General features: G+C 46.9%; 1 protein-coding gene across 4 annotated transcripts; it reads right to left on the bottom strand.

The window, feature by feature from the left end:
• Positions 1-8: 8 nt before the first annotated feature.
• Positions 9-22,840, bottom strand: LOC149350679 (uncharacterized). 4 transcript variants are annotated; one of them, XM_089579778.1, is made up of 5 exons: positions 22,627-22,840; positions 7,608-7,748; positions 4,795-4,851; positions 712-829; positions 9-453 (listed from the first exon to the last, which is right to left on the bottom strand). In XM_089579778.1, exons 1-5 carry the CDS (start codon positions 22,701-22,703, stop codon positions 301-303), a joined length of 546 nt encoding a protein of 181 aa, XP_089435904.1. In that variant the 5' UTR covers positions 22,704-22,840; the 3' UTR covers positions 9-300. The 4 variants fall into 4 exon arrangements, with proteins under 4 accessions (XP_089435904.1, XP_089435903.1, XP_089435902.1 ...); XM_089579777.1 differs by lacking the exon at positions 22,627-22,840 and having other exon boundaries at positions 9-449; positions 708-829; positions 7,608-8,252; XM_089579776.1 differs by lacking the exon at positions 22,627-22,840 and having other exon boundaries at positions 7,608-8,211.
• Between the last annotated feature and the right edge of the window lie 3,135 nt (positions 22,841-25,975).

The raw sequence follows: 25,975 nt of genomic DNA on the forward strand, positions 1-25,975 counted from the left end.
AGCCACAATTGAACCACCTTTAAAGCTTTTATTATGTGAATATGATAAAAACTGTCAGCAAAAGCAAAGTCACTGATGATGGGAGGGTAAATAAATAAGCTTCACTTCAGTGTTGTACGTGGCTTGGCGCAATGCGAGCTCACATCTACAGTCTGCATAATGTGCACAGTTCCACCTTGCAGTTCTCTGGAGGGCTGTAAGAAGTCTTCCTTTTGGTCGATTGGACACACATGTACATGGTGCAACTTGAAAGCTCTGTGAAGGCTGGAGGATTGAATAAATAAGCTGGCACTGCACACCTTAGACATAACCGCTCGCTTGAAGACTGGCCACTGCAACTTCATACGGAGGTGGCTCTAAATCTGCCGGGTCTTTCTTGACAACTGCATCATAGTTTGGAGGTGGTCCACTTGGTATGATTTGAGTTTGCTGCGATGCAAGGTTTGCTGCTACCTGTTGAGCAAATATAAAAGACTTCAATAAGTAATAGCACTCTGAGGTGTATCTTGCACTTTTTGGTGCAGGCACCATGCAAAAATGCTTGTGTACTGAAGCTTCAGTCCTAGTTGAATTGATCTGGAACCCTCACTGCTGTGTGCTTTAGAACATTTAGAATTAAGGTATTTTATTGTGGTCTCTTAGTTCTTTGCTCATCAATATTGACCAAATAAAATATGTAAATGGCTATAGCCTTATCGCCCTGTCACTTGCCTGCGGGTGGGGGGCTGTTGATGCATTGTCCAGAGGTGCGAAGGCATTTTCTCTCATTTTGCGTTGGCAGCAGTAGCACAGTAGGAACAGTAGAAATGTGCTTCCACCAAACATGGCCCTGCATCATACATGAAGCAAGCCAATTCATTTTATTAGGGCTAGGAATACACACCAGTATTATCAACCCAGGTGGTTTTGGTGCTGGTATTAACAAATGGCGCAAATTCAGCCGGCAAGTCGCAGAATATGGGCTACCTTCATGGCTATGGGTCCTGATGGAGTGCATAAATGCTGCGTGCTCAGTATAGTATATTAAATTTGAAAAGTTATTATCAGAGCACGTGCTGAATTTGTTTATTTTTATTTATTCATTGTTGCGGTAAAGGCTCTCACAGGGAGGGTATTACATAGGGGGAGGAGGACACATTACGATTAATATTTCATTAGACATTAATAAACAATACACAGAAACCAAGAAAATAAAAACTATTTGAAGATGAATAAAAAAAGACTAAATGCACAAAATATGACAAAAAGCATGACCCAGTATTATTACATGTTTCTATTGCAGCAAACGAGCTGTAGAAATTTTTTTACACTCTTTGAAAGGATGATGACTGCGTGGAAGGATGGAATGAGGTGACAAAGAAATCGGCTTGACACAATGGGTAGTGATAAAGTGTTAAACGAGCGTGTTTACAACAATATGCAGTGATCCCACTCTTGCGCCACAGTGTGCCAAACCAGATTAACTGCGCCATCCTGATAAAAATAAGGAAAGTCATGCCAAACTGCTGCAGCCTCGCTGCTTTCGAATTTCGCGGCATCAGGCGCCGGCTATCCCGGCAGACATAACCATAGTTGTCGCCAGCGTTTCAAAACTTTAAGGTCTGTTGAAGCCTAATTATAATGAACATGATTGTCATTCGTCCTCTGTTCTTTCTGTTCCAAAGTTTGCAGAAAATGGAATAATAAAAACGCACATCGCAACACGGACTTCCATGGTGTACTCCTTATGCCATATATGCACAAGCCACCTTCGGTGCGCCGAAGTTTTGGTACACGTTTTCGAGCCGCTGCCAATTTCTCTCTTACTCAAAAAACACGAGCAGCACACACGTCGAGATTCACACCTAAAGGCGGTTTCACATGCAAACGGCTGAGCGGTGCAACGAGGCGAAAAATTTCGATCTTGTTGGAACCTCGTCGCTCTGCCCACTTGAGCCGCTGTGGTTGCCCGAAACAGTTTTTGCGCTCCGTGGCAGAAATCACGAGCGTTTGTGTGTGCAAGACAGGGCAATGTAGGGCTCGCGTGAAGGATTTTTTTCCTTTTGTAGCATATGTGTATCGACCATCATTCTCGCGTTGTGCACGGAAAATTTTTTAAGCTCGTATAATACATTCACGATGAAGATTACGGGAACATTCTCGCTCTTCGCTCATTCTCGCTCATTCTTTGCATCTTCGTTGCAGCCGAGCACCGTGTCCGGGGACATTCAATCTATCCGAAACTCAGTGCCATAACCGTAATGCACTTTTTAATGCCGCATCAATCTCATTTGTATTAGGCCAGTGTTCATTTTAAATGGGAACAACTGCACGAAGTTGCTATGTTTGTACTTCGCCATGTGTTCCAATTGTGCAACATGGTGACCCTGGCACTCCGTCATTTGTTTTAAAAAATCAAGCATTATATGTCATGCAGGGTTAGTGCAATACTTCAGCAAGAAGGGGGACCAATCATGTCCTGCCTGGCTCACAAGGATACAGAGGCGATGAATCATTGCTTTCAACTGAGGAAAGCACAGAAAAAAACATGACAAAACTGGCTGACATTACTAAATAACCAGAGAGATTTTAACATGGAGCAGGTCTAAGAAGGAATAAAGAAAAGTGGAGAGCCACACATCACCACATTGGAGCTACTTTGCCTGTGTGTTATGCAGTGTATGTGCTTTGCAATTAAAAAGTGTATGACAATTTCGCAATGTCGCAAACGTGCCCTCGCAAATTATACTACATAAAACAGAACTGAAGACATCTTAGGTGTGATGCCTTGCCAATAGTGACAACTTATTGGTGTAGCTCATCTTTACATCAGACAAACTTTTCCAGCATTGTTTGGCAACCTAAGAGGTTTGGAAACTAAAAACTAAATGACATACTCCGCAGTGCTTCTAAATTGACGTTTTATTGCTCCAAAATGCTCCAGATTGGAAATATTAGTGCTCTGAAATGCCCCTAAATTGACTTTCCTTTGCTCCAAAGTGCTACAAACTGGAAATTTCTCGCAAGCGCGAGAAATTCAGTGCTCGAAAAATTGCTCCAAATTGGATTTTATCAGTAGCATCACTGAATGTGATATATTTTCCAATTTGACACATTCTCTTAAATCTGTGACACCAGTAATGTGAGGGTAGTCTAAAGATAATTGAGCAGGACAGCTCTGCAAGGATTCAATGTTAGTGATTGGGTAGGCTTGGTCAGGGTCTCAAATGGTTATCGCATATTTGATTTTAGGCCACATTAGTGTGGTCTAAGTTTTCTAATGTACATGGGTGCATGTTTAAGGTTGCATTTGAGAGCACAGCCAGCATACTCTAGGGTTGTACTGTTAATATGGTGAGGCCATGTTATGTCAAAGTAAAGGTGCATGCAAAGGTACTTGTATATAGTAGTAGTAAGTTTGGCACTATTGTTGGTAATAATGCAAGTGGTTGGAATGAGAGATCAACTATGAGTGAAGGAAATCAGCTTTGTTGTGATGTTTCATGTCATTAACCAGAGAACACCATGAGTTTACTACGTCTAGTTCTGATAAATGGGATAATCAGTCAGTGTTAGAAACCTTAAGGTATATTACATACCCATCATCATCTAATCAATCTCGAGATACTACACAGGCTACATAGATCATTAATATATATTAAAAGGAGCAAGGGACCGAGCATACTGTCTTGGAGTACACCAGAGGCAACATGAAAGAGAGTGTTAATAACTCCATGGAATGCACTGAATGCTGAATGAAAGTAAGTCCACAATTCACACAAGAACATCACTGTGAATATTAAACTGTGTTAATTTCTTTAAAAGCTTGTGGTGCGGAACTCTGTCCAATGCCGTAAAAAAGTCAGAAAAATTTTGCGCCAACCTGAAAGTCTGGGTCAAGTCGCAAGGTCTGGTTTCCAACCCAGGAGTTGAAAACCCGACCATTTGCTTTGGTATTTGGCTTTCAAGTCTGGTATCTTAAGAAATTCAACCTGCAATCCGCTACAGTAGCATGCATAAAGGGTCCTGTGCACTAAAAAATCAACCAAGAATGGTGCCGTTCTGACATGTTACACATGCCAGTGCACTAAGTTAAAGTTGCAAATCAGTTACAATAATTGTTATTTCATATTTGCTCATGGATATCATACTTCGACTTCAAGTTTGTTACTAACCTAACCTAACATTGTTTGATACTCTTTCTTGGACTGCACATAACAGGCACTTCAGTTTCAGGGTGTTAACAAAGAAAAATTTTTTAATGAAAATCTTTATAAAGAAACTTTTAGACACATTTAACGGAAACTTTGAAAGAAGGTTTCCACCGAAGGGTGAGAAAAGGTAAAATGATATCACTGGTGATGTGAAACCTGTGCGAATTTCATGTGTATCCATAATGCATGTAGTGTAACTTCAAATTTTTTGAAATCCTGTAGGGTGTTTTTATGTGCACTGAATACGTATTTGGATATTACTGTCATGTTTGTGCAGCACATAGTACTCCAGCTTTTCCAGTTAAGTTATGCAATGTGGCTGCCCGTTACTGCTGCTCGAGCAAAACTATCGTTACTCATTTTATTGCTGCAGTTCTGTTTACAGTTTTAGACATAATTATGATGGCCTAACTACAGACTGTTGCTGGAATTTCTTTCTTATGCATGCTAAAGAGTTTTCCATATACAAAACTGGGAAGAAATGTGAGTCAGACCGATCAAATTTTGCATACATATAAGTTTTGGGATGAAAAAAAAATGAAGGTCTGATATTTAAGCAGAATACTTTTTTTGACAAAAATTGCTGTTCTAGGGTACTTACATGAACATGATGACTGATAATGTGTTGTTTTGCTCCATTATGGTGGCCAAGGTTTGGCTGAAACAGAAGAAAGAAGAGCATATTGGCCTTTGCTTCTTTCTGGCAGTAACGTTGCTGACCATTTTCGCACTTTGAATGCGCGTGCCAAATCAGCTACAGTTTCTTGCTGCACCATCCTCTGTAGCCGCCTGCCTCCCGACAGCCATTTTGGTCTTACTGGTAGATGGAAAACAGGCACAAGTGAGCTTTGCACAATGTGCTGCAAAACTCATACTTTCGAGCAAGATCCTGATAACATTATGACATTGTGCTGTCATATTCCTTTTAACTATTATCTAGAACAAAAGCAGAGAGATGGATGAAGGGTTTCACCCATCTGTCAAGTACTGGTGACCTATAAAGTTGTTAAAGTTAGGCCTTGCTAACACTGTGGGAGTCGGATTTAATGCGTTTTGCATCAAAAGCTCAAAAGCATCAGCATGTAAAATATTTTCAGAATTCTTGAGACTGCTGGTTCTCCGAGCTGCAGACATACTTCTGTAATTTTATTTTCATAGCATTGTTCAGTACTTGGCTCGTGAATTATTCTGTTAGATGGATGCATCCTTGACAAGTTGACAGGGGGATGCTTAGGCATTGTATGCTAGCTAGCTAACTGCAAAGACTTAGGACCATTTGCTTGATACCGAGTGGAGAGGACTTTCTGTGGCATATTCACAAGTATGTAGCAAGCACCTCACTGCTGTTGTATATATTCAATTTGTCCAGAAGCGTAGCTGTATAGTCGGATACAACTTAAGTCTGCAGTGAAGCTCCGTCCACATTCAGGGCCGCCACACAGAATTTCTCTACGACAAAAAAGCAGTCAATTGTTAAAACTTTTTCGATTACTAAACAAGAAGCCAATCACAAGAAAAAAAAATTATAAGCTCGAGAATTTTTATAACTTGCTCGTATTATTATGTTAGATATTAAAAAGCTGATTTGTTTACTGGTTTGGTTTATTGGGGTTTCACGTCCCAAAGCGACTCAGGCTATGAGGGACGCCGTAATGAAGGGCTCCGGAAATTTCGACCACCTAGTGTTCTTTAACGTGCACTGACATTGCACAGTACGCGGGCCTCTAGAATTTCACCTCCATCAAAATTCAGCCACCGCGGCCGGGATCGAACCCGCGCCTTTCGGGCCAGCAGCCGAGCGCCGTAACCACTCAGCCACCGCGGCGGGGCGATTTTGTTTATTGTTGTGATTGGGTAGCGGAGTATTAAAAGACACCATGAACCATGGCCCAGTGTTAACAACTGCTCTTTTTTTAAGTTGTATAGAACCTAATTAGGAAACTACTGCTCTAGCATTAGGCTTGATTTTCAAAACTTTAATGCTGTCTGAGTAAGATCGGTAAGACTTAATTTTGTTCAATTCTGGTTTATTCAAAACATTACACTACAAAAGTGCACAATGGATGTTATTACAAAAGGAGGATGATTTAGAGATGAACTGTACTGGGATGTTCATGTTGAAAATTGCTGATTTTTGCCAGTTATTTACTTGTACAGCAAACAAATTAATACTAAACAGAGCTAGTCATAAACTTTCACAACATAAATAGAATATATGTATTATGTTTCATTTTGAGCAACATAATCTCAAAGGTTAAGGTGGGTTGGGCTTGCCCTGGCAACACTCATTCTGGATGCTTGACAATATGTCCTCCAAGTTTAAAGCTGAAATTAAGCACCTTCAAGTGCTGTTTAGAATGTGCAGCCAAGAGGTACTCTGGATGTACTCCTGTTGCATATTGCAGTATAGTGTCATTTGTGTGCCTTAGAGCAATCATGAGTGTGTATATATAATGGAATTGTCCAAGTCAGTTTTCATAGCCATTGTGTCTCGTAAAGTACGGAAAGAACCACAAGCACTCGCTGTCAGACTTCACCAAGAAGTTCCTGATTTTTATGCCATGGTGTTCAGAATATATAAATTTCATACTGTTTGCTAAAAGAAAAATACTGTGCTTGCGAAGTGGGCAGAAAATGTGGAACAGCAAGTATCGGGACCATTGTGTCAATGGAGCAATGAATTCAGACCATGAAGAGCTTCTATGTAGTATCACAGCCATCTGCTTATTGCAACAGATGGCTGTATAGCATATTTCTTTGTTTGTTTCTGAACCAACTCGGTAACATGGGCCTGCTGTTAAAGAAAAACGGAACACTTGATGCCTTGTATATCTGAGAACAGGTCAAATGCGCTACACCTCCCCTGTAACGGTCCTGGTGTTGTCACTTACAAATGCAGGGGGACTAAAAATGTGCAGCACCACCTATAAGCACACAGCTCATATTATGTCTGCTTTATCTGCCTGCATTTTTGTTCTCATTCAAGGGCAGGAATGAATTACCACTGGAGCAGGGTGTAGCAAGCAGTGTGTTGCTGATTGAGAATGTCAGTTTCAAGGTAATCAATATTTCTAGTAAAACACGTGTTTGGGTCAGTGCTTAGCCTTCCTGCACATATATAGCTGCAAAATGTCTGGACAGACTGTTTGCTTGGAGCTGCGCGAAATGTGCTGCTTTTGCGGCACACGTGATGAGCTCATGCTTCGTACTAATATATTATCGGTAGAACTTTGCTTTGACGGAACATTGCTGATACGTTGCGCCCAATAACACACAAGCGACGAGAGAAGAAAAGGTGCTTTTCTCACTGTCCATTGTGGCGCATGGTCGGCGGGAGTGCAATATGGGGCGATACTTATAACGGTCGTGTGCGCGCGAGCGCTGCGCTGTGTCCGGTAGGAGAGACGCACGTACTGTGACCAGCTGGCACGGGGAGCCGCCTCCGCGGCGCGTGTCAGCAGCAGCAGCAGCGCCGGCTCGGTGGCTCCGGCCAAGTGTCCCCGCGCGTCCGCCTCATGCTGCCAGGGAATGCCAGCGCTCGACCAGGTGCCCGCTCTGCAGTTTCGGGAAACGGTATCTTCAGTCGGGGCTCGCTGGCGACAGAGACAGCGCCTGACTGTCGGGACAGGCGTCGCCCGGAGCACGCGCCGAGCCATCTTCACAGTCTTCCCGTCAAGTGGTGGGGGGGAGGCAAACACCTTTTACAGCTTCCCGGCGCACTTTACGAGCACTTATCATGACCTCCGGGCACGTGAGAAAAGGCGACAGAAACGTGAGTCCCGGGAATCAGCGATAAACACAGCACGCTACCCGGCTGCCCGACAGGTCGCGGGGGCATCGCGGACGGGAAGAAACACCTAACTTGCTTAACTGCTGGGACGCCTTAGCGGCGCACCGATCGACCTGCCGCTACCATGCAACGTCACGTTTTGATGCTCGTCATTAGAAGGAAAAATGTTAGGCTTCCATGACATTCTTTTGCTCGAGTTTTGAGTCTCTGTACCCCTCCCGTTTCGTAGCCCCTGTGACGGAACACATGGATGCACGCAGTGGCCGGAAGCACATCTTGAAAGTGTGTTTGAAGGCTTGGAGGGGCGTTTCTCTGACTAAAAATGCGTCGGACGGACCCGGCTCAGTGCTGATCACTGTTACAGTGAACATGGGAGCGCGTGGCTTTTAAAACTAGCGCCGTGGGGAACCTTGACGCATGCGTAATGCGTAGCTCTTTGCGCGCACCACGTGATACTAGGTCTCGAATTTCGCGAATAGAATTCCTAAACCCAAGCCTGCTGATCGTTTGCCAAATGTAGGTCATTGTCGTTTAGTCAATGCCAAAGTGCTACAACTGCTTCACGCTGAAAGTGACCAGAATCGGCCCTGGGAAGTGCGTCGCGAGATGGGCTTCTCCCAGATGCAAATTTCGCAAGTGGAGCTTGAAGTGGATTATTGACAGGGACCTCTTCAAAGCGGGACCACTTGACAAAAAGGACTATTGGTCAAAAAGGACCACGCCCCAGTTAAGAAACCACAGAAAATTTCAATTGGATATTTAAGTTGGTTCCAATTGGAATTTCAAATTCGTTACAGTCGTGTTTTTTATCCACGAGTTGGACACCACCAATACGCCAGTTGGGTCCTATAGGCAATTATTGCATCCAGCAAATATTCACAAAATATACCTCGGTCACTATCTAGTTGGGCAGAATACACGTGACAAATATTTGTATAACGCATATTACCAAAGTGCAAAAGGAAAACATTCGTCAGGACTGCAGGGTCACACTGTTCCTGATGACTGCATATAAAACCACCTAAGCATATATCACGCACAAGAAATACTATAATCAGACACTCCAATTCATGTATGCATGTATGCAGCTTATGCATCCACAGAACAACACACTTATCCCATTTATATACCAAATTTATGAGACTCACAGGGTCAGTGCAGCTTGCCTATTTAGCGCCATTGACCACTGATTTCATACAATTTCGACCGCAGTAATTGCGCAAATAGCAAATAAAATTTAGTAGGTTAAACTGCTGACAGCTCTTATAATAAGATAATAGTTCTGTCTGGTTAGTCGAATATGCAAATGTTCATTCGGATATACTTTCATTTCTATTTGAATATCCTGCATTTGTAAATAGTGTATATCGCCGCACTACTATCCTCTCTTACTATCGCTCCCCCTTTCTTTCCCTCTCCCTGAACTTTTATTCCCGCTAGCCACAGCCCAGGTGCTTCTGGTTTCGATGGCAGATGCCGCGGCTAGGAACACCTGTTCCTTCAATATTTTTTTTTAATTTTTTCTTAACAATAAATGGCCTTTAACGACAACATTCGGATATATATTACACACAGTACGTTGAACAGACCGATTGGAGGAAATTGGGAAGACCAGACTGAAGCATAGGCTTATTAAATAAGTTATTAAAGTTACAAAGTTAGGCATTCATGGTTGCAAAGCCCTACGCAAAGCTCAATGCGGAACACAGTTCGCAAAGTCTGGTAGGTCCCACTTCGGAAATCACTTGTATTCCAAGTGGTCACAAGTGGACCTTGACGATCACCTGCTTTCGTGTGGGCGAATGCGCGAGTTTAAACACCGGTTCAAGCATTGCGCATTATCACCGTTGTTTCATCCTTAAATGGATAAAAATGCGCTGGCCGAAGGATGAGCGGCAACATTTGCCCACTCATCCGTGTAGCTGTCATATTTTGTGATGTTTAGAGTGCTGGCCTGGATTAAGCCAGTGTTGTAACACTGCAAATGTTTGTGGATGGCAGATGCAGCTGCTTGCACCGCAATATCACCACACACGCTTGCATAAGGCTGAATTTTTAAAAGGATAATGATGGGTGACTCTTGGATCGCTGCCTATATCCGTGGTTCTCAAAGACAGTATTGCAAAGTCTGCCGTCCAGAGCACTTGCAGTGTCGATTCTTGCCTTCTTAGCTTCAACCGGTGCCAAATTTTTACAGCAGAAGCACGCATAGCTTTTGTGTATTCTATAGATGTCCAAACGTGAGAAACTAGTAACAAGCTTCCGTGGTGCCAAGACGAGCGCGTGTCGCACACGACGAGCGGTAGCTCCGACGACGTGTTCTCCTTGAGGACGCACCTCTTGGGGCCTGAGAGGAGGCCGGTAAAAACTGCAAAATGTGACGTCACATGCTAAACTTCCTTGCAGCTCTCAAGTGCCACTCATTGGACACCGATGCCTAAAGGCCCTCTCAAGGCGCGACGTGACAGTTTCAGTTTATTTATTTCCCATGCACACATGAAGAGGGAGCAAGTAACATGCAAAAAACCTACACAAGTTCAAACAAAAAATCTCATGAAAAACCCACTAACGCTTAACTGTTGATTGGCCCTTCCGTGGCGTCATTGACTGAAGAGTCGAAAGTTGCCAGAACTAGGGTCGTTATGTATTTTCCTTAGCCAGAATTGTGTCCTATTTAAATGATGCGCTATAGTCGTATACAACTTAAGTCTGCAGTGAAGCTCCGCCCACATTCAGCCTCCGCGCACAGAATTCCTACGCGACAAAAAAGTAGTTCGCTGCTTAAACGTTTCTTGTTACGCACACAAGAAGCTTATCACAAGAAAAAAATTATAAGCTCTTGGATTTTGACTCGTGGATTGTTTGATATAGTCAAGCATTAAAAACCTGATTTCGTTTACAGCTGCGATTGGCCAGCGGAGTAATACAAGACGCCGCGGACCGCGGCCCAGTGTTAGCAACTGCTGTTTTTTTAAGTTGTATCCTACTATAGCAGTTAGTACGCAGTTTTATCAGCGCTTTTTGTTCAAGCAAGTTCTGATCGTGACAAATGCCAGGAGAAGCCTCACCGGAATTTTCTGTCGCTCGTCGGTCCTGTGCGCTCTCGAAGCCTGTACCGGCTACGCAGTTTGCAGCGCGACGGCTTGAGACCGATTGTGTCCGCACTGACAAGGCGGCGTTATTTGTAGAAGACAATGTAGTCGCGAGGACGTTACCCCGAACAGGCCTGCCTCCCACACAGCCGCAATCTCGGGAAAAGGCACTCGTAGAAAATTACGAGAGAGGCAGTAGGGTGCAGCCGTTACCTAGCGTTGTTTACTTCCGTCATTTCTTACAGGAGTCTCGTCTTCAACGCATTCTGCGTCTGTGGGCATGTCGAAGCGGGGTCGTCAGCAGGTAGAACTGCTAGATAAGTAAAAACTAAAATACTCGGTGAGTGAGTCGCCTTCAGGGACAGGGAAACGTGCGTTCAGTATACGTACATGAAAAGACGTGGATGAAATTATAACATGTGTTTAAACAGGCTTTCCGAGCTGCAGAGTGCTCTCAATCCCTCAATCCTGAACCGAATGTAGGCGTGCTCGGTCACCTTGTCACGCCTGCCTTTCACTGCCTCGACAGTGGTGATCTTCAGGCAGTTGCTATAGTTTCCAGGTTCTTTTTTTTTTTTACTCATTTCGATCAACCACGCCGAATAAAAATATATGGACCTGAAGAAAACTGCATTCAACTCAAAACCGAAATTCATACAGCATATGCCAGCAGAAAATACTCGCCTAACTTATAAACTTACGCCTTTTTTACGCAATTCGCGCTATTAATTTCCGAGCGCAATTCTGGCTTGTGAACTGGTTGGACTATTGGCGGCATTCTTGGCTTAGGTTCGCTGATCGTCACCGTTTGGCACAGCCTGGCCTAATCATAATAATGTGTCAGCAAAGCTGTGTTCTGACAATTCATGGAGGAAGGGCAATTGTTTAACACTATCCCTCCTCCGTTTGCTTCACCATAATCAAACACCGCTGCAGCAGAGTTGATAAGGAGAACGAATAAACTTTGTTACAGCAAAGTTGAAGTTGACCGCGTGCTTCTACTCTGCCTACCAAGTATGTTCAGCATGTATGCTCCGCAATCTATGTAACGACTAGGGGTTTAAAGTTTCGTTTTTTAATTCTTGAAAATTCGATGAACTTTTCTTGGTGTTTATTTCCGAATGCAGCTTTCAGTTTTTTTCGGGGAGTATTGTTTTTGATGGATGAATTAATTTTTCTGAGATTTGTCGCAGTATTCCTGTACGGTCAAAATCACTTAGTCTTATCACAGCGGTTTTGTCAGCCCGAGCAATCTATTAACCAGTAGTCAACGCACAAATGGTCGTGCTTGGATCTGTGCTTGTAGAAGGAAGCACTATCGTGATTAAGAAAGTAACACAAATGAATAATATAGCCGTCAGTCAAAAACACAAGGGGAAGTTTACTTCTGTGAACTAGGTTGAGATGTTATCGTTGGGTTTTCGCGCTGGGATGAGCCCGAGTACGGGGCATGTGTTGATGGCAGTGATGGAACTGCCGCTCAACCCTCACCAGAACGCAACTCTTTCGTCGCGCTTATGCATGGTTTTGTGTAATAGTCTGAACATGCAGTAGATAAGCCCACTTAGCCAACTAACTGCTCTAGGCGGGTGATGATGATAGTGAACAAAAAACAGCGCTTCACTAGCAGACAGCGAGGAGGTGGTCCTACAGTTCTGCAAAGGCATGCAAGCTAGCTGAGCAATGCTTCAAGTTTCACAGCTGCACTGCTCGTTCAACAGTATACGGCTGTCTCATTACGCATTCACTCTTCTTATTCATCTATCTCTCTCTCTTAATTTTCTCCTTTGACTGAATGTAACTCGTTGTGAAGAGCCTGCTAGCTATGGCTTGCATGATAGCGATACTGACCTTCTTCGGCGTAACCGAATTTCGAAAACGGAATTCGACGTATACTTTAATCTTTTTTTTCCGGTTTTAAACCGAATCTTCATGGAACTCCTGCTACTACCCGTAAGCTCTCCTATCAAACATTTGTTCGTCCGCAACTCGAGTATGCATCATCCATTTGGTCACCTCGCCAGGCTTATTTAATTTATTCCCTTGAATCAGTTCAAAGTCGTGCTGCGCGTTTCATCTGCAGAAACTATGACCGTCACTCAAGCATCACAAACATTAAATTATCGCTCTCTCTTTGTACCTTGCAATCATGAAGATTAATTGCCCTAGTCTGCTTATTTCACAAGATAGTCTATAGTCATTCGACTCTCCCTCTTGCGCAACCTTATCGCATCTCGCGCCGGTTATGCAACCATTTCAGCTTCCAACGCCTTTCAGGTAAAACCGTTGCATTCAATTCATCCGCTTTGCCGCAGGCTATTGTTCACTGGAATGGTCTTCCGGAACACATCGTCAATATTCGTGATCCAGCTTCTTTCAGGACCGAAATAACAGCCATTTTTTTCTAATTACTGACGCATCAATCACTTTTGTATAATGAAGTTCTTATTGTTTTATGATGAGTACTAACAGTCAGTTAGCATTGTGTAATGATGTTCTTACTGTTTAATGAGTACTAACAGTCAATCAGCATTATATAATCAAGTCATTCACGCTTCTCTTATTACCCCTATTTATGTAACCCCCCCCCCCCCCCCCCCCCCCCCTTACACAATACTCCAACGCTTCGAGCCTGTGAATCAACCTGAATAAATAAATGAAAGTTCAACCCCGATTTACAATCAAAGTTTTTTCGTTTCACAGCTGAAAAATCAGGAAGAGAACATTTATTGGCGTTTCGCGACATTTTGTGCCCTCCTATCGGATCACTGGGAAATCTATGGGTTTTGCTTTCGGTACCCGCGCTTCAAGACAGCGCAATAACTGCTGTTCCGATTCGATGTTGTAACTGGTGCAAGTTGTAAAGGTGCACACGCGAAGGCGCGGATCGAGTGTTCAGCTTTGCTGCCTGTGTTTACCTAGCGGCGAACAGTCTCTTTTTGTGTAATGGGACGCATATCACCTTCGATAATGCAGCCTTGCAGTGTAAACTTGCTTCGTAAAGTACTTAACTAAATGCGAGTTTATCCTCTTCAAGTAATAGTAACTTTGCGACGGTCGCACTTACGATAGATGCTCTTGCGACCAAATTGAGCGGACGACTTTAGCGGCATATTTGTTTCTTTTACAGCGGTAGCTGCATATACTCTTGGCATTTTGCGTCGGGCACGTGTTGTCGTATAGCGTGGCAACGATCACTCTGAAAACCACCGAGCGCCTTTCCTCTCCTCATAACTTCCAGAACGGTCCCGAAGGAGACCCCACAGTTGTTTGCAAAGCGGACCCAAAAGAGTTCTCACATCTATCAGCATCCCACGCATCTCGCAGTCCCCGAACTTTTTTTCTTCTTTGTCTGCGCTAAGCTGTGGACAGCAGTGCATGGTGGGCGAACCGCACTAGACGAAGAGCCATGGTCTCTTTCGGTAGCCACTGCAGCGTTTTAGATTTATAAGCTTCCGGCATTTTTTATGACTGCTGAAAGCACAGTCCTCAGTGATGTCAAGAAATGGTCGAATCTTGCGAACTGCATAGAAACATCATAATTGCATTTTAGCACATCTGTCGCTCCGTAACAAAGGCAGACATCAGAATTATGCAGACTGCATCCGTTACTGCATTAAGAAGGGATGATATTGACATCTTTAATTTCACCGTGCGTTTTGCCATTCCATAAGTAAAACTTTTGCCATGTCACATATGGCTGGCGCAACTTAAATTTCGATACACAGTTTCAACATCTCGTTAGGTGGCGAAGGTGCAACGTTTAAAATGAAAGTTCAAAACTGAGGAAATTTTTGCAGTTTTCGGCAACGTCCACGCAGGGGTAGATTTATGTGCAACTCTTGGAGGGGGCGGTTGGGTGGGGACATATATGTTTTATATATTTACATTACATTAGCGCAGTGCCTTTCTCCGCATGAAAAGAAAAAAAAGTGACGTTGCGGTTTTCTCACAGGCGTATACATTTTGGCAAAGCTATCATGCCATTTCTATGCTACATAGGAGTGCGTTTTTGCGTCTTTTACGTGCGTATGGAAGAGAAAGAAGCGAAATTCGCGCGGGCATCCTTGCGACCACATCACTGCAGCGTAAAGAAGACGAGCACAAAGGAAGAAAACACTTACGACACGGACAAGTGTTTTCTTCCTTTGTGCTCGTCTTCTTTACGCTGCAGTGATGTGGAAGCAAAGTAACCAACTTGCCCAGAAGCTCGTTTTACTAAAGCATAATCCTTGCGACGTCCGCCTTTTGCCGTCAGTCTACCGGCTTCAGTCTCTCTCTCTCTCCGATGCTATTTCGGTGCAAGTGGAAACGTGTTTACGTCATTTTTCTTCGGCAAACAATGAGGCACTTCGCTGGGTGTTGCAAGGAAAAAAAGAAAGCAAGAAAAGGGAAACTCTGAACAGAGCTGGAACGCAAACAGCGTCCCGGCTTATGTATGTGTACATGTTTCCCAAGTCCTGCTTGGGGAATCAAAATACCGCGCACGAGCTGTGTCGGCGCACTTTCCAGGCGCGCGGTGGGCCCCTTGCTGCGTCGTCGAGATGCACGTGTGCGTACGCGCGCGTACACGGAATGACCCGTGTAATGCGCTCGACGGATCTCCACTCCCGCCGGTTAGGAAGACCATATTTCGCGTCCGCAAACTCGTCGCTGGTTCCTCACACAGCACGGCCTTGCGCTGTCTGCGTTGCAACTGGACATTTTACGGTCAATAGGATACTGTCCTGGACCCATAGACATTGTTTTTGGACAGCAGGTAAACGCGGGACTTCCATCGGGTACGACGTGCTACGACGCCGTTTACACCATTTCATCATCATAAGCCTAACTACGTACACTGCAGTACAAAGTCCTCTCCCACTCATCTCCAACTCTGCTCTTGCACCAGCTGCGGCCACCTTATCCCCGCCAAACCTTCCTCACTGCCGCCGCCTGCTATGCTTGCTTTTTCCTGGAGTCCACTCCGTTACCCTGACCATCGGTCACCGTTTACCCCAGCGGTAGTTCCTCACGAACATGGGCGTCCGGAAGGGGGGGCAAGGGGGGGGCGGTTGCCCCCCCTTGGAATTACGGATATTATTTATGCCCTAGTAGAAAACAACTACAAACCTACCGCCTCCCCCATCCCCAGACATCGGGTGCACCCCCCTGGAAAAAGTTCTGCGGACGCCCTTGCTCACGAAGCTAACGCTGTGAAGAAACATGCCATGGCGAGGTCTGTGCGTGTATAATACGCTCATTGCCCACTGGATGGTGTGTGCGCAAGGATAGGATAGGATAGGAAAACTTTTAATGTCCAACAGAAAGAGGGTAGCCAGAGGGCTACCCGCCTAGACGACGGCCGAAAAGTCTTGACTCTCGGCGGCGGCTTCGGCCAGTCGGACGAGTTGTAACTGAGTCGCCGAGTCTGAGCTCAGTAGTAAGGTCTCCCATTGATCTTTTGTGTTTATACCTCGTCCCTCCCGGGGAGCATGAGGGCATTCCCATAGTATGTGGTCCAAGGTGGCCCTAAGTTCGCAGTTTGCGCATTTTTCTGAAAATTGCCCTGGGTATACATAAGACTCCAGAGGGCCGGGTTTGGAAAGGTGTAAGTTTGTAACCGGCGCCAGTTGATGGCTTGGTATCTGGACAAGGATCTATCCGCTGGAGGAAGTCTAGCTCGTTGCAAACGATAGTGTTGTGTAATTTCTGCGTTTTCGAAAATTTTCTTTGTAGAAAACTTCTCCCGCTTTTTTTTGGTCGTGCCAGCTGCTCTGACTTTCTTTGCTGAGAAATACTCTGCACACATCCACATCTTCACAGATGGCTCGACTTCACAGGAGTCTTCCTCCTGTGGTCTCCTTGACAGGCCAAACGTTTTCCTATCGCCTGCAGCGGAAGACATTGTCCACGGCGGCAGAGCTTCACGGGATTAAAGAAGCTGTCTTCTGTATCTTGCGCCGAAACCCTGGCCGTTGGATTGTCTTCACGGACTCCAAAACAGCGCTACAATCGGTGTCCAACCTACTGAAGAAAAATAGTCACTAGCCAGTTTCTTTCGACATTAGTTACAGGCTACTGCCACAGGCCACTACTACATTCATGCAGTGAATTACAGCTCACTGTGGAGTCGCAGCTAACAAAATAGCGGAAGAAGCAGCGCGCAGAGGTCATCAACACCGGAATTACAAGTTGATTTATTTCTCGAGGTCTGAGGCGTCTATAGGTAGCTAAAAAAAGCGCTCACGAAGAAAAAAATAACCGGATGTGGAGCTTGCCGACGTCTGCACTCCATCTACCCAAAACTCAGATCAAGACTGTCACCCAGGCTTCCTCGCCATCTACGAGTTCTTTGCCATCGACTTCGTCTGAACGAACAGTCCGTGCTGCGACAACTGCGGCTTAGTAGAAACAGTGCAGCACATTTTGTTAGAATGCCTAGCGTATGCTGAGGATCGTGTGCATTATGAACATCTTATGGAATCACTCACTCAAGTGTCTCTAACACTCGATTGTGTATTAGGACCTTTAGCCTGCCATAGGCAGCAAAGACGCGCTATGAACTTTTTTATTCGATTATTGAAATGGCATTGGTCTTCTAGAAAAACTAATCCTTCCGTTCAGCACTCTCAGAGCGTATTCCCTATGCGGTCAACTTTGTCATCCAATTTCCAACACTTCTCTCATTTCATATTTCTCCCCCCAAATCCCTTCCACACGCAGAGTAGCAAGCCAGCGAATTGAAACGCCGGCTGAATTACCTGTTTATCCAATTAAAGAGCTTCTCTGGGCTCTCTCTATTACAGCAAAGCTCAATTGTCCAAAGCGTGCCCCTGAATATCTGGGACAGCAGCTTCGTCATACTTTCTTCATGCCCCAACCCCCTCTCCTCCTAACGATTTGTCGGAAGAGGAGGAAGTCGGATCAACAAAGCATTCGGGCGTGCTCAACTCAACCTGCTATTGTCGTTGTCTTATGGCACTGCCAATTTTTTCCTTCCCCTGTCTCAGAATTTTAACACGGTAGCGTTAAGGGTCCCGTTCAGCACAAAACTCGGCATCGTTGTCGATGGCGGCGGCGTGAGCGAAAAATTCCCAGCGAAATCCCAAAGAGGTTGCCACTTGCCCACCGTGGCAGGCGGCAACTAAAGTTGACCTGCCCACGGGATTGTGAGCAAACTGCCCACGCAGGTGGCATTTAAATTGACTGGTCGGGATGAGCAACCTGGGTCTCACAAGCCCCACCGGTGGCAGCACCTGCCATTCCAGGCCAGTGACGCATCACGTAACCGCTGCGCCACTGCGCCAGCAGTTACGTGAAGGGGAGAATGAAAAGTTCCGCATATATGGACATTAACCCATTAAAGCTATAACGTTTTTCTCCGCTGGTACGAAGCTGGTGAAACGATGAAACCCTGTAGCCCCTTCCGTGGGCGTACCCAAACCCTCCCCCCTTCCTTCTTAAGTGCGAGCTAGGATGTCGGTATCGTGAGAGGGGGTTAAGAAGAAATAATCTGTTACGAGGAAATTAAGGAAAGGCGCTGTAACTGTTGTGCTCTTCCTGTCTATGAGTCTTTGTGTTCTGTTTTTTAGAACAATGTTCTATGGCTTTACAAGACGATAACCAACTAGCCCGACAACAACTCTAGCTGCAGTAACTGCCTCAATGTGGATGGACACCCGAACCGCGTAGTGAAGGGAGGGATAAAAGTGTCGCTGTAGTGGAGGAAGAGGAACAAGCTGACCAGAATGCACTCTGACCTAAGCATTGGGCAGAAGAACCACTTTCGACCGCTTTTAGAGGTCTGCGGAACTGGGGCAACCGCTGCATGACAACCCAAGCACCGTGCCAGTCCAGCTGTTCGCGATTCGCGAAACTTTACAGCTGTGCTGCGCAGCGAACAGCTCCAGCAGGTAGCGACGCCGGGCGTGGCGCCCTAGACTGCTGCGTCGGCTCCCCACAGTGCGTGCAGCCACCCCGCGCAGGAATGACGGAACCACGGTTCAACAGCTCGGTCGCTGTACGCGCCGTGCAGGGATCCGCCGTTGCCATGCGCCAGAGAGAGCATCCACGGGCGCGCACCCGTTCGGGCGGCGCACGCGGGGACCAAGCCTCCAGAAACGGTTGTCGAGGAGTCAGACTCGTTGACGCTTGCGCCCGTACTTCTCACGTGTGCCGAGAAAGAGGGCAGTCCATGTGTTTTCGCTGTGTAATGTATATATTTTTGTCACACGGCTTTTTATCAGAGGAGGAGGATATCAGAGACTAATGGCGCATTCCAATCAGCGATCTGGAGCAGCCCTCCGAATCCGCGAAGGAGCAAGATATCTGTCCCAGTCCATTCAGAACTTCCAGTCAGAAGAAAACTTGCTCCGGATCGCCGATTGGAATACGCCATTACAGTGTGCTTGTGACGGGCTAGAAAGGCGGCCAGCAGTGCCAACGGTGGTTCACGAGCTCGGATGTCCGTACCAAGCTTCGGCGAGCTGTCAGTTTAGTGGACCCAAACAGAGCCCAGGGTCGAGGGGAAATGAAAGCAAGGATGGAGGTACAGCGGGGAGGGAAGCGGCGACATCCCCGAGTGAAAAATGTTCGGCTGGAGAACCACACTGAACCTCCCGGTTCCGCAAGTTTGAGATAAAAATCAGCCAAATTGCCCATGTCGCGGTACGGGGCGTTTACTCATCCGGACTCTCTTCGACTCCACTGCGACGTGCTTCACATCCCAAGGAATCGCCCCTCACTTTCTGCTATGTGCTTCTGTTTTGCTTGTTTCGCAGAATATTAAAAAAGGAATGAATGCGGATTAGTTAAAGTCAGCGGTAAGATGTAACCGCGCATAAAATCAACTGTCTTTGCTGCACAAGTATAGATTGATGTCACTCGGTTGCTTTGCCCGCAGTTTTTCTTCGGCTTCGCCTCGGTTGGTGCAGCGGCGCGCTCGAAACGGCTCGAGAGCTAATGGGAGCGCGGCGCAGTTGTTCCATGGGCGTCCAGCCAGTGTTGCTAGCTTAGTTTACACTACTCTTTTTAGTACAAGTTACAGTAATCTAGTAACACTGATCCAAGCTCTAGATAATGTACGGCGTTCAGTGGAGAGGCAAAATTTATCTCGAAAACCAAGCAACGCGTGGTGGGAGGCCCGGAGACGTTGGTCAGGGTGCACAGGTCCGTGCTCTTACCGAGAAAGCCGCCATTGCCTGCAGTCTAAATGCGGCAGCTCTTCACGCTTGCGTGTAGCGTATGTCTCACTTGTTGGCAACTATAAGTCGGAGTGAGCGATCTAAACTTCAGCAGTCTAGCATGAGCCGGTGAAAGTGCAGCAACACTCGATTTCAGCTGTATGCGTTCTTTCGCAGTGTGAAAATGGTGGGAACGGCGCGCCCGTTCCCCGAAGCATCTGGCACTCCCAAAACACGGCCACTGAGCACGTACCGGACGCGGCACCTGGCAGAAAGCGTCTTCTTACTATGCGACGGGAAAACGTCCAGCGGTCTATCGACGTCATTTGACTATCGACGTCATTTAACGTCGATAGCCTGAAAACGCATAGCGCACCCTCCGCTCGATTCCAACGAGCGAGGCTCGTTCGTAAACACACGGTGGAAAGCACGCGGCCTTCAGTTTCGTCGCGCTTATAGTTGTGCTGCGCTCGCTCGCTCGGGCTGGCAGCGTCTTGCGAGGAGCTGTTGCAAACCCGGCCTCGCTCTTGCGAACTTTTTGGAGACGAGCGTTTGGCGTTGCGAATGTGCGACGCGCAGCCGCGGCCTTTCGAGTCAAGGAGAAAACGGCGCCTTAAACCAAACCACCGTTGCGCCGTCTCGCCTACGCGCGCATCCTTAAAGGTGGGGAGCGAGTCGATTTCACGTAACTCAGCGGTTAGCGAGAAAGACTCATGTGCAAAAGACAGTTTGACTGCGGCGAGGGACGAAAAATACAATGTATTGCGCCAGGGACGCAGAGAAAGATAGATGAAAGGGAAAAAAAACTAAGAAGAAAAATGAATCGGCCGGGAGAAAACTCGAAAGAGAAGTTTAGCTTTTGAGGCACAGAATGAGCGACTGTACACCCTTTCAATTTTTTGAAATAACACGTGTTGAATCGCTAAATGCAACGCGTGATGCTTCTCTCGGCTACACCGCTTGCTTATTTGTGCTGTAATTTAAAGCATGAAGAGGCATCCATATGGTCCCTTTTCTCTAATAACATGCTGCTTGCCGGATTCAGTCAAATAATTGAAAGCCCGCATCGTCTGCTGCAACAAAAGCCAAACAAGCAGCATATACTGCACTGATTCTTGCGGCGCATCGACTCTAAAAGAAGTTCACCACCACTTAGTGGCAGCTTACCCAGAGGAAGCGAGATGGATCAGAACCAGTGCTGTGTAAGCTGCTTGATTTGGCGCTTTATCGCTGCAGAGGATGCAGATATGTAACTAATTCTTACTGGAGATAGTCATGTATCCTATAGCACGTACGTTATTAGAGAACAAGGGCCATTGACTGCCGCCTCATGCATTGAATTGCTGCACGAACAAGCAAGCTGCCTAGCCGACAGAAACATTATGCACCACGAAATGGAAGAAGGCCTCCGCGGTGGCTGAGTGGTTATGGTGCTCAGTTGCTGTCTCGGAAAAGGGTTCGATCCCGGCCGCGGCAGTCACATTTCGCTGGATGCCAAATTTCGCTAGAGGCCCGTGTACTGCGCGATGTCAGTGCACGCTAAAGAACTCCAGGCTGTCGAAATTTCCGGAGCCCTTCACTACAGCGTCCTTCATAGACTGAGTCGCTTTGGGGCGTAAACCCTCATAAACCAAACCAACAAATTGGAAGGGTGTATGTTCGATCAGATCCTTCAAAACGAGACAGCAGGTTTCTCAGCTGCTTGGTTTGGTTTATTGGCGTTTAACGTCTCAAAACGACTCAGGCTATGAGGGACGCCGTAGTGGAGGGCTCCGGAAATTTCGACAACCTGGGGATCTTTAACATGCACTGACATCGCACAGTACACGGGCGTCTAGAATTTCGCCTCCATCGAAATTCGGCCTCCGCGGCCGGGATCGAACCCGCGTCTTTCGGGTCAGCAGCCGAGTGCCGTAACCACTAAACCACCGCGGCGGGGTTTCTCAGCTGCATCTGTGCAGATACACGTTTACACCGCGATGACTGTTGGCATGTTGCAACGTTGAATTCAGACAGCAAAAACAGGGATTCGTCTTGAAAAGCACCGATGCGAAGTTCGCACTTGCTAGAAGCTTTCTTTTGCATAGAAGTGGCCAATAGATATTTTGAAAATGGGCATATAAGACGCCAGCGGCTGACCATGACGATGGACAGATTCAATGCGGGAGCACTGGGGCGATGCAGTGCGACGGACGAGAAACACTGCAACGCCTGCGCGCCGCCTACAAGCTCAGATGCCCACCTACGCCCGCTGCTTCAGCGAGCACCAGCGCAGGGAAGCCAGTAAGGTAGTACACTCGAGTGCGAAGAAATGGCGCTAAAAAGCGAAGGCGAATAAAGCACCGCGCATTATGAAGGAATACTGGCAGAATTTCATGCGCGCTTACGTGTGAGAGGGTAGCGGAGGCGCGTTCATTGAAGGGGGGTCGAGGCCGACGGTGTTTCTGTCGCGCATCCACCACATGAACTAGTCGCGAAGAGCGGCGTCGCACGCGTTGGGGGCTCGCCCGGACGGAGCGGCGATTGAACTGCTTCGGCGTTACCCGGTAGATCCCCTCCTCGAGCCTTCGTGCGTCGGTGTAAGTCGATTACGCGCTCAAGGAAAAAGACACAAAAGCACACACGGCCTACTCGCGTCGGCCGGCGAAACCTCATTAAAGCGATGACTCAGAAGGTCGCGCTTCGGACGGACATCACGGCAGACCGGATTTTGAGGCGCGCGCGCCGGTAGTGGTCAGGCCGGATCCAGCCTTCAAGCGTCGTACGCAGTGGCACTCACGTCAACGGCAGCGCCGCTCGCGGACAGCGCCGTGGCGCGTTCGGGAGGTTGGACGCGTGTCGTGCTGGGTTTTGCCCGAGTGTCCACAGATGACAGGCTTTGCGCGAAGAAAAATGCGCTGATCTCGGCCAGACGAGCGGCTCTATTTCAGGAGCCATCCCCCTTTCGGCCGGTCGCGTGACACCTCGTCCTGCTCGGGGGTGGCCATTGAAGGGGGGCGGTCCTCCCCATACAAAGGCAAAACAAAAGCACGCCTACGCCCATTCCCACGCTAAACGGGCGACCTTATAGGTCCGAACGTTTCCTTCGCTGCCGTCGCGCGTAACACGCCGTGGCAAGGGCCGTGCGGAACATGAGCATGCCTGCAGCATGGTGACAGGCGGCGTCAGAAACGCAGATAAACGTCTCCTCGTTGTAGCTAGTGCTTAAGTGGAAAGAACAGGATAACTTTTCAGCCATGATGTATATCGCAGGCCATAGGAGCATTGATAACGTCGATTCGCTTTCGACATGCGCACAAGCATGGACAGAATGAGAGCGGCCCCAACTGTCCGCCATATTTGTGGCACTTACCGCGCGGAGCGATACGGGCGGCCACGCAACGACGATGCCGCTACGAACGCAACGGGCGACAGGCGATGATGCAATTCCGATGGTACACCTGGCGTAACCCACACGCAATTCGTGCAAATTGTCATTGATGCGCTTCTTCAGCGCAGGCGTTCCTAGCGTTAGTCCTCGTGGCTTGCTGCAATCGCTAGCAGCATTTGCGCGAACGGGCGACCTTTTCAACGTGGTTCACAGGTTTTCGCCAAAGTTTGAAGCGTTGAAATACTTGCGCTCACGTTGCATCGTTCACCCGATGGTAGAAACATTGCTACGTCTCATGAAACGGAGCCTGGAAGAAACCAGACACTTAGGTTCGGTTACCAAATGCCCCCCCCCCTCCCCCCCCCCCCCCTTTTTTTTTAGCGACAAACCGCGCGCAGAGCGTTCAGCTCAGTTCAATTTTATTACCTTAAAGGCCCCGTTGCGCCGGGGGGGGGGGGGGGGGTATTACAGAAGGGGTGGGCATTCACTGAAATGAGCAAACAGCGACGACTATTTAGCATTGAAGGCGGTCGGTAACGTGTTCTTGAAACGTAGATGACGAAGCGATGTTGACGATGTTACCGGGTAGGTCGTTCCAGACCGTTGTTGCTCGAAAAAAGAACGAAGTGCGAGTGTGGCTGGGCAACTTGAAGGAGATGACAGGTGCGGTGAGATATGCGTGTTGCGGCTGTGATACGCGGTGACCGATTGAGTGAAGAATGAAAGAATTTGTGATAAACGGTGATACTCGCAATGCGGCCAAGGAACGGAAGGGGTGGTAGTTCTGATCGCTTTCAACGAAGAAATGCGACGTCGTATGACTATGAAGAGCGGATCAATATAGTGGCACGATTATGAACTGCTTCAATTGCATTGACGAAATACGCTTGGTGCGGCAGAGGCATATTTAATTTTGGTCTTATAAGTGATTTATATGCGAGCAATTTTAAACGTGTCGATTCATCACTAACTTGCTTTGCTTTGCTTTGCTTTATTGGGGTTTAGCGTCCCAAAGCGACTGAGGATATGAGAGACGCCGTAGTGAAGGGCTCCGGAAATTTCGACCACCTGGGGATCTTTAACGTGCACTGACATCTCACAGCATACGGGCCTCTAGAATTTCTCCTCCAAAGAAATTCAACCGCCGCAGCCGGGATCGAACCCGCGTCTTTCGGGTCAGCAGCCGACACTGACCCACCGCGGCGGGTTCATCACTAACTTCAGTGCTCAAAAACAGAGCCAGAGAGGAAGAAAATATGGAGAGGGAACAGGAGCCGTGCATTGCTAAACAGTTAAAAAAAAAAAAAAAGCTTGGAGGGCTCAACAATACGCAGAGTAGTTCTAGCAGTCGTGCTTCCTGAATGCTGATGTCGATAGCAAACTCGGTGCCGGCACCTGCCAAAACGGGAGGTATGATCACTCTGCTCATGGACGACTCAGCAGTGTCCTGGACCACGTGAAGCAAAAAAATGTGACAGCACAAATTTTAGAAAAATAAAAAGAAGCTATATATTTGTTTTTCAATCTCCAGGAAGAATCTGGAGGGTCACGACGATTTTGTTTTTCCTTCTCTTGAGCATTTATTGAAACTACACCATTCAGACTATATATGAGTCGGTGCATCCGCCTTGAGTAGATCGGAAAGGGATTGAGTTACATGTGTGCGATTTTTGCAGCCTTCGTTTTTCTCACATACAGCTCATCGATTCCGCATATACAGACGCTGCACGTAAAAAGAAAATGAAAGGCCCGGCAAAGTCATTCCGGCTCCCCTCCGTCGCCGTGCTTGCAGAGCCGAGCCGAACGGTGTACCCGGTGCGGCTGACCGAACAAAGCCCGCCAAGAACGAGCGCTCCCATGCAGCTGCTTGGGACAGCCTCGGATCTTCATGCGCGTGCGCATATAACTGTATCGAACGTTTTCGTTGTGGGCGTGGTCACCAAGTACCTACGTCACTTACTTCGCTATATGCAGTGCTACTTCATTTAGTCGTGCGTTTTCTGGTACAGTGGATTTGCTATACGCAAACGCCCAGTCTGCTCTGAAGAAAGAAGGATTTTTGCGAGCCTCAAAAATGTTGCGGAGTGGTTCTCCAGAGGTTGTCTGACGAACTGTAATATACATTAAATTTGAGCGCCTGCGACATTAGATTGCAGACATGTATTCAGTTGCATACAACGGCTAACGGCTTCGCGTTAGCCGAGCAAGACTAATGAACTTTTCCTGGTGCCACTTGCTCTCCAATAAAAAGCGCCTATGCAGGATGGTGGAACCACATGGCCAGTTATATGTGTACACTTGTATTTCTTGCTCCGCCTTCTTGCAAAACAAAAGAAGAAAACGAACTTCGGCAGAGCATTTTGATA

The sequence above is a fragment of the Amblyomma mixtum genome, chromosome 3, assembly GCF_055824585.1.
Source record: "Amblyomma mixtum isolate Tamu chromosome 3, ASM5582458v1, whole genome shotgun sequence".
Classification (NCBI taxonomy): Eukaryota; Metazoa; Arthropoda; class Arachnida; order Ixodida; family Ixodidae; genus Amblyomma; species Amblyomma mixtum.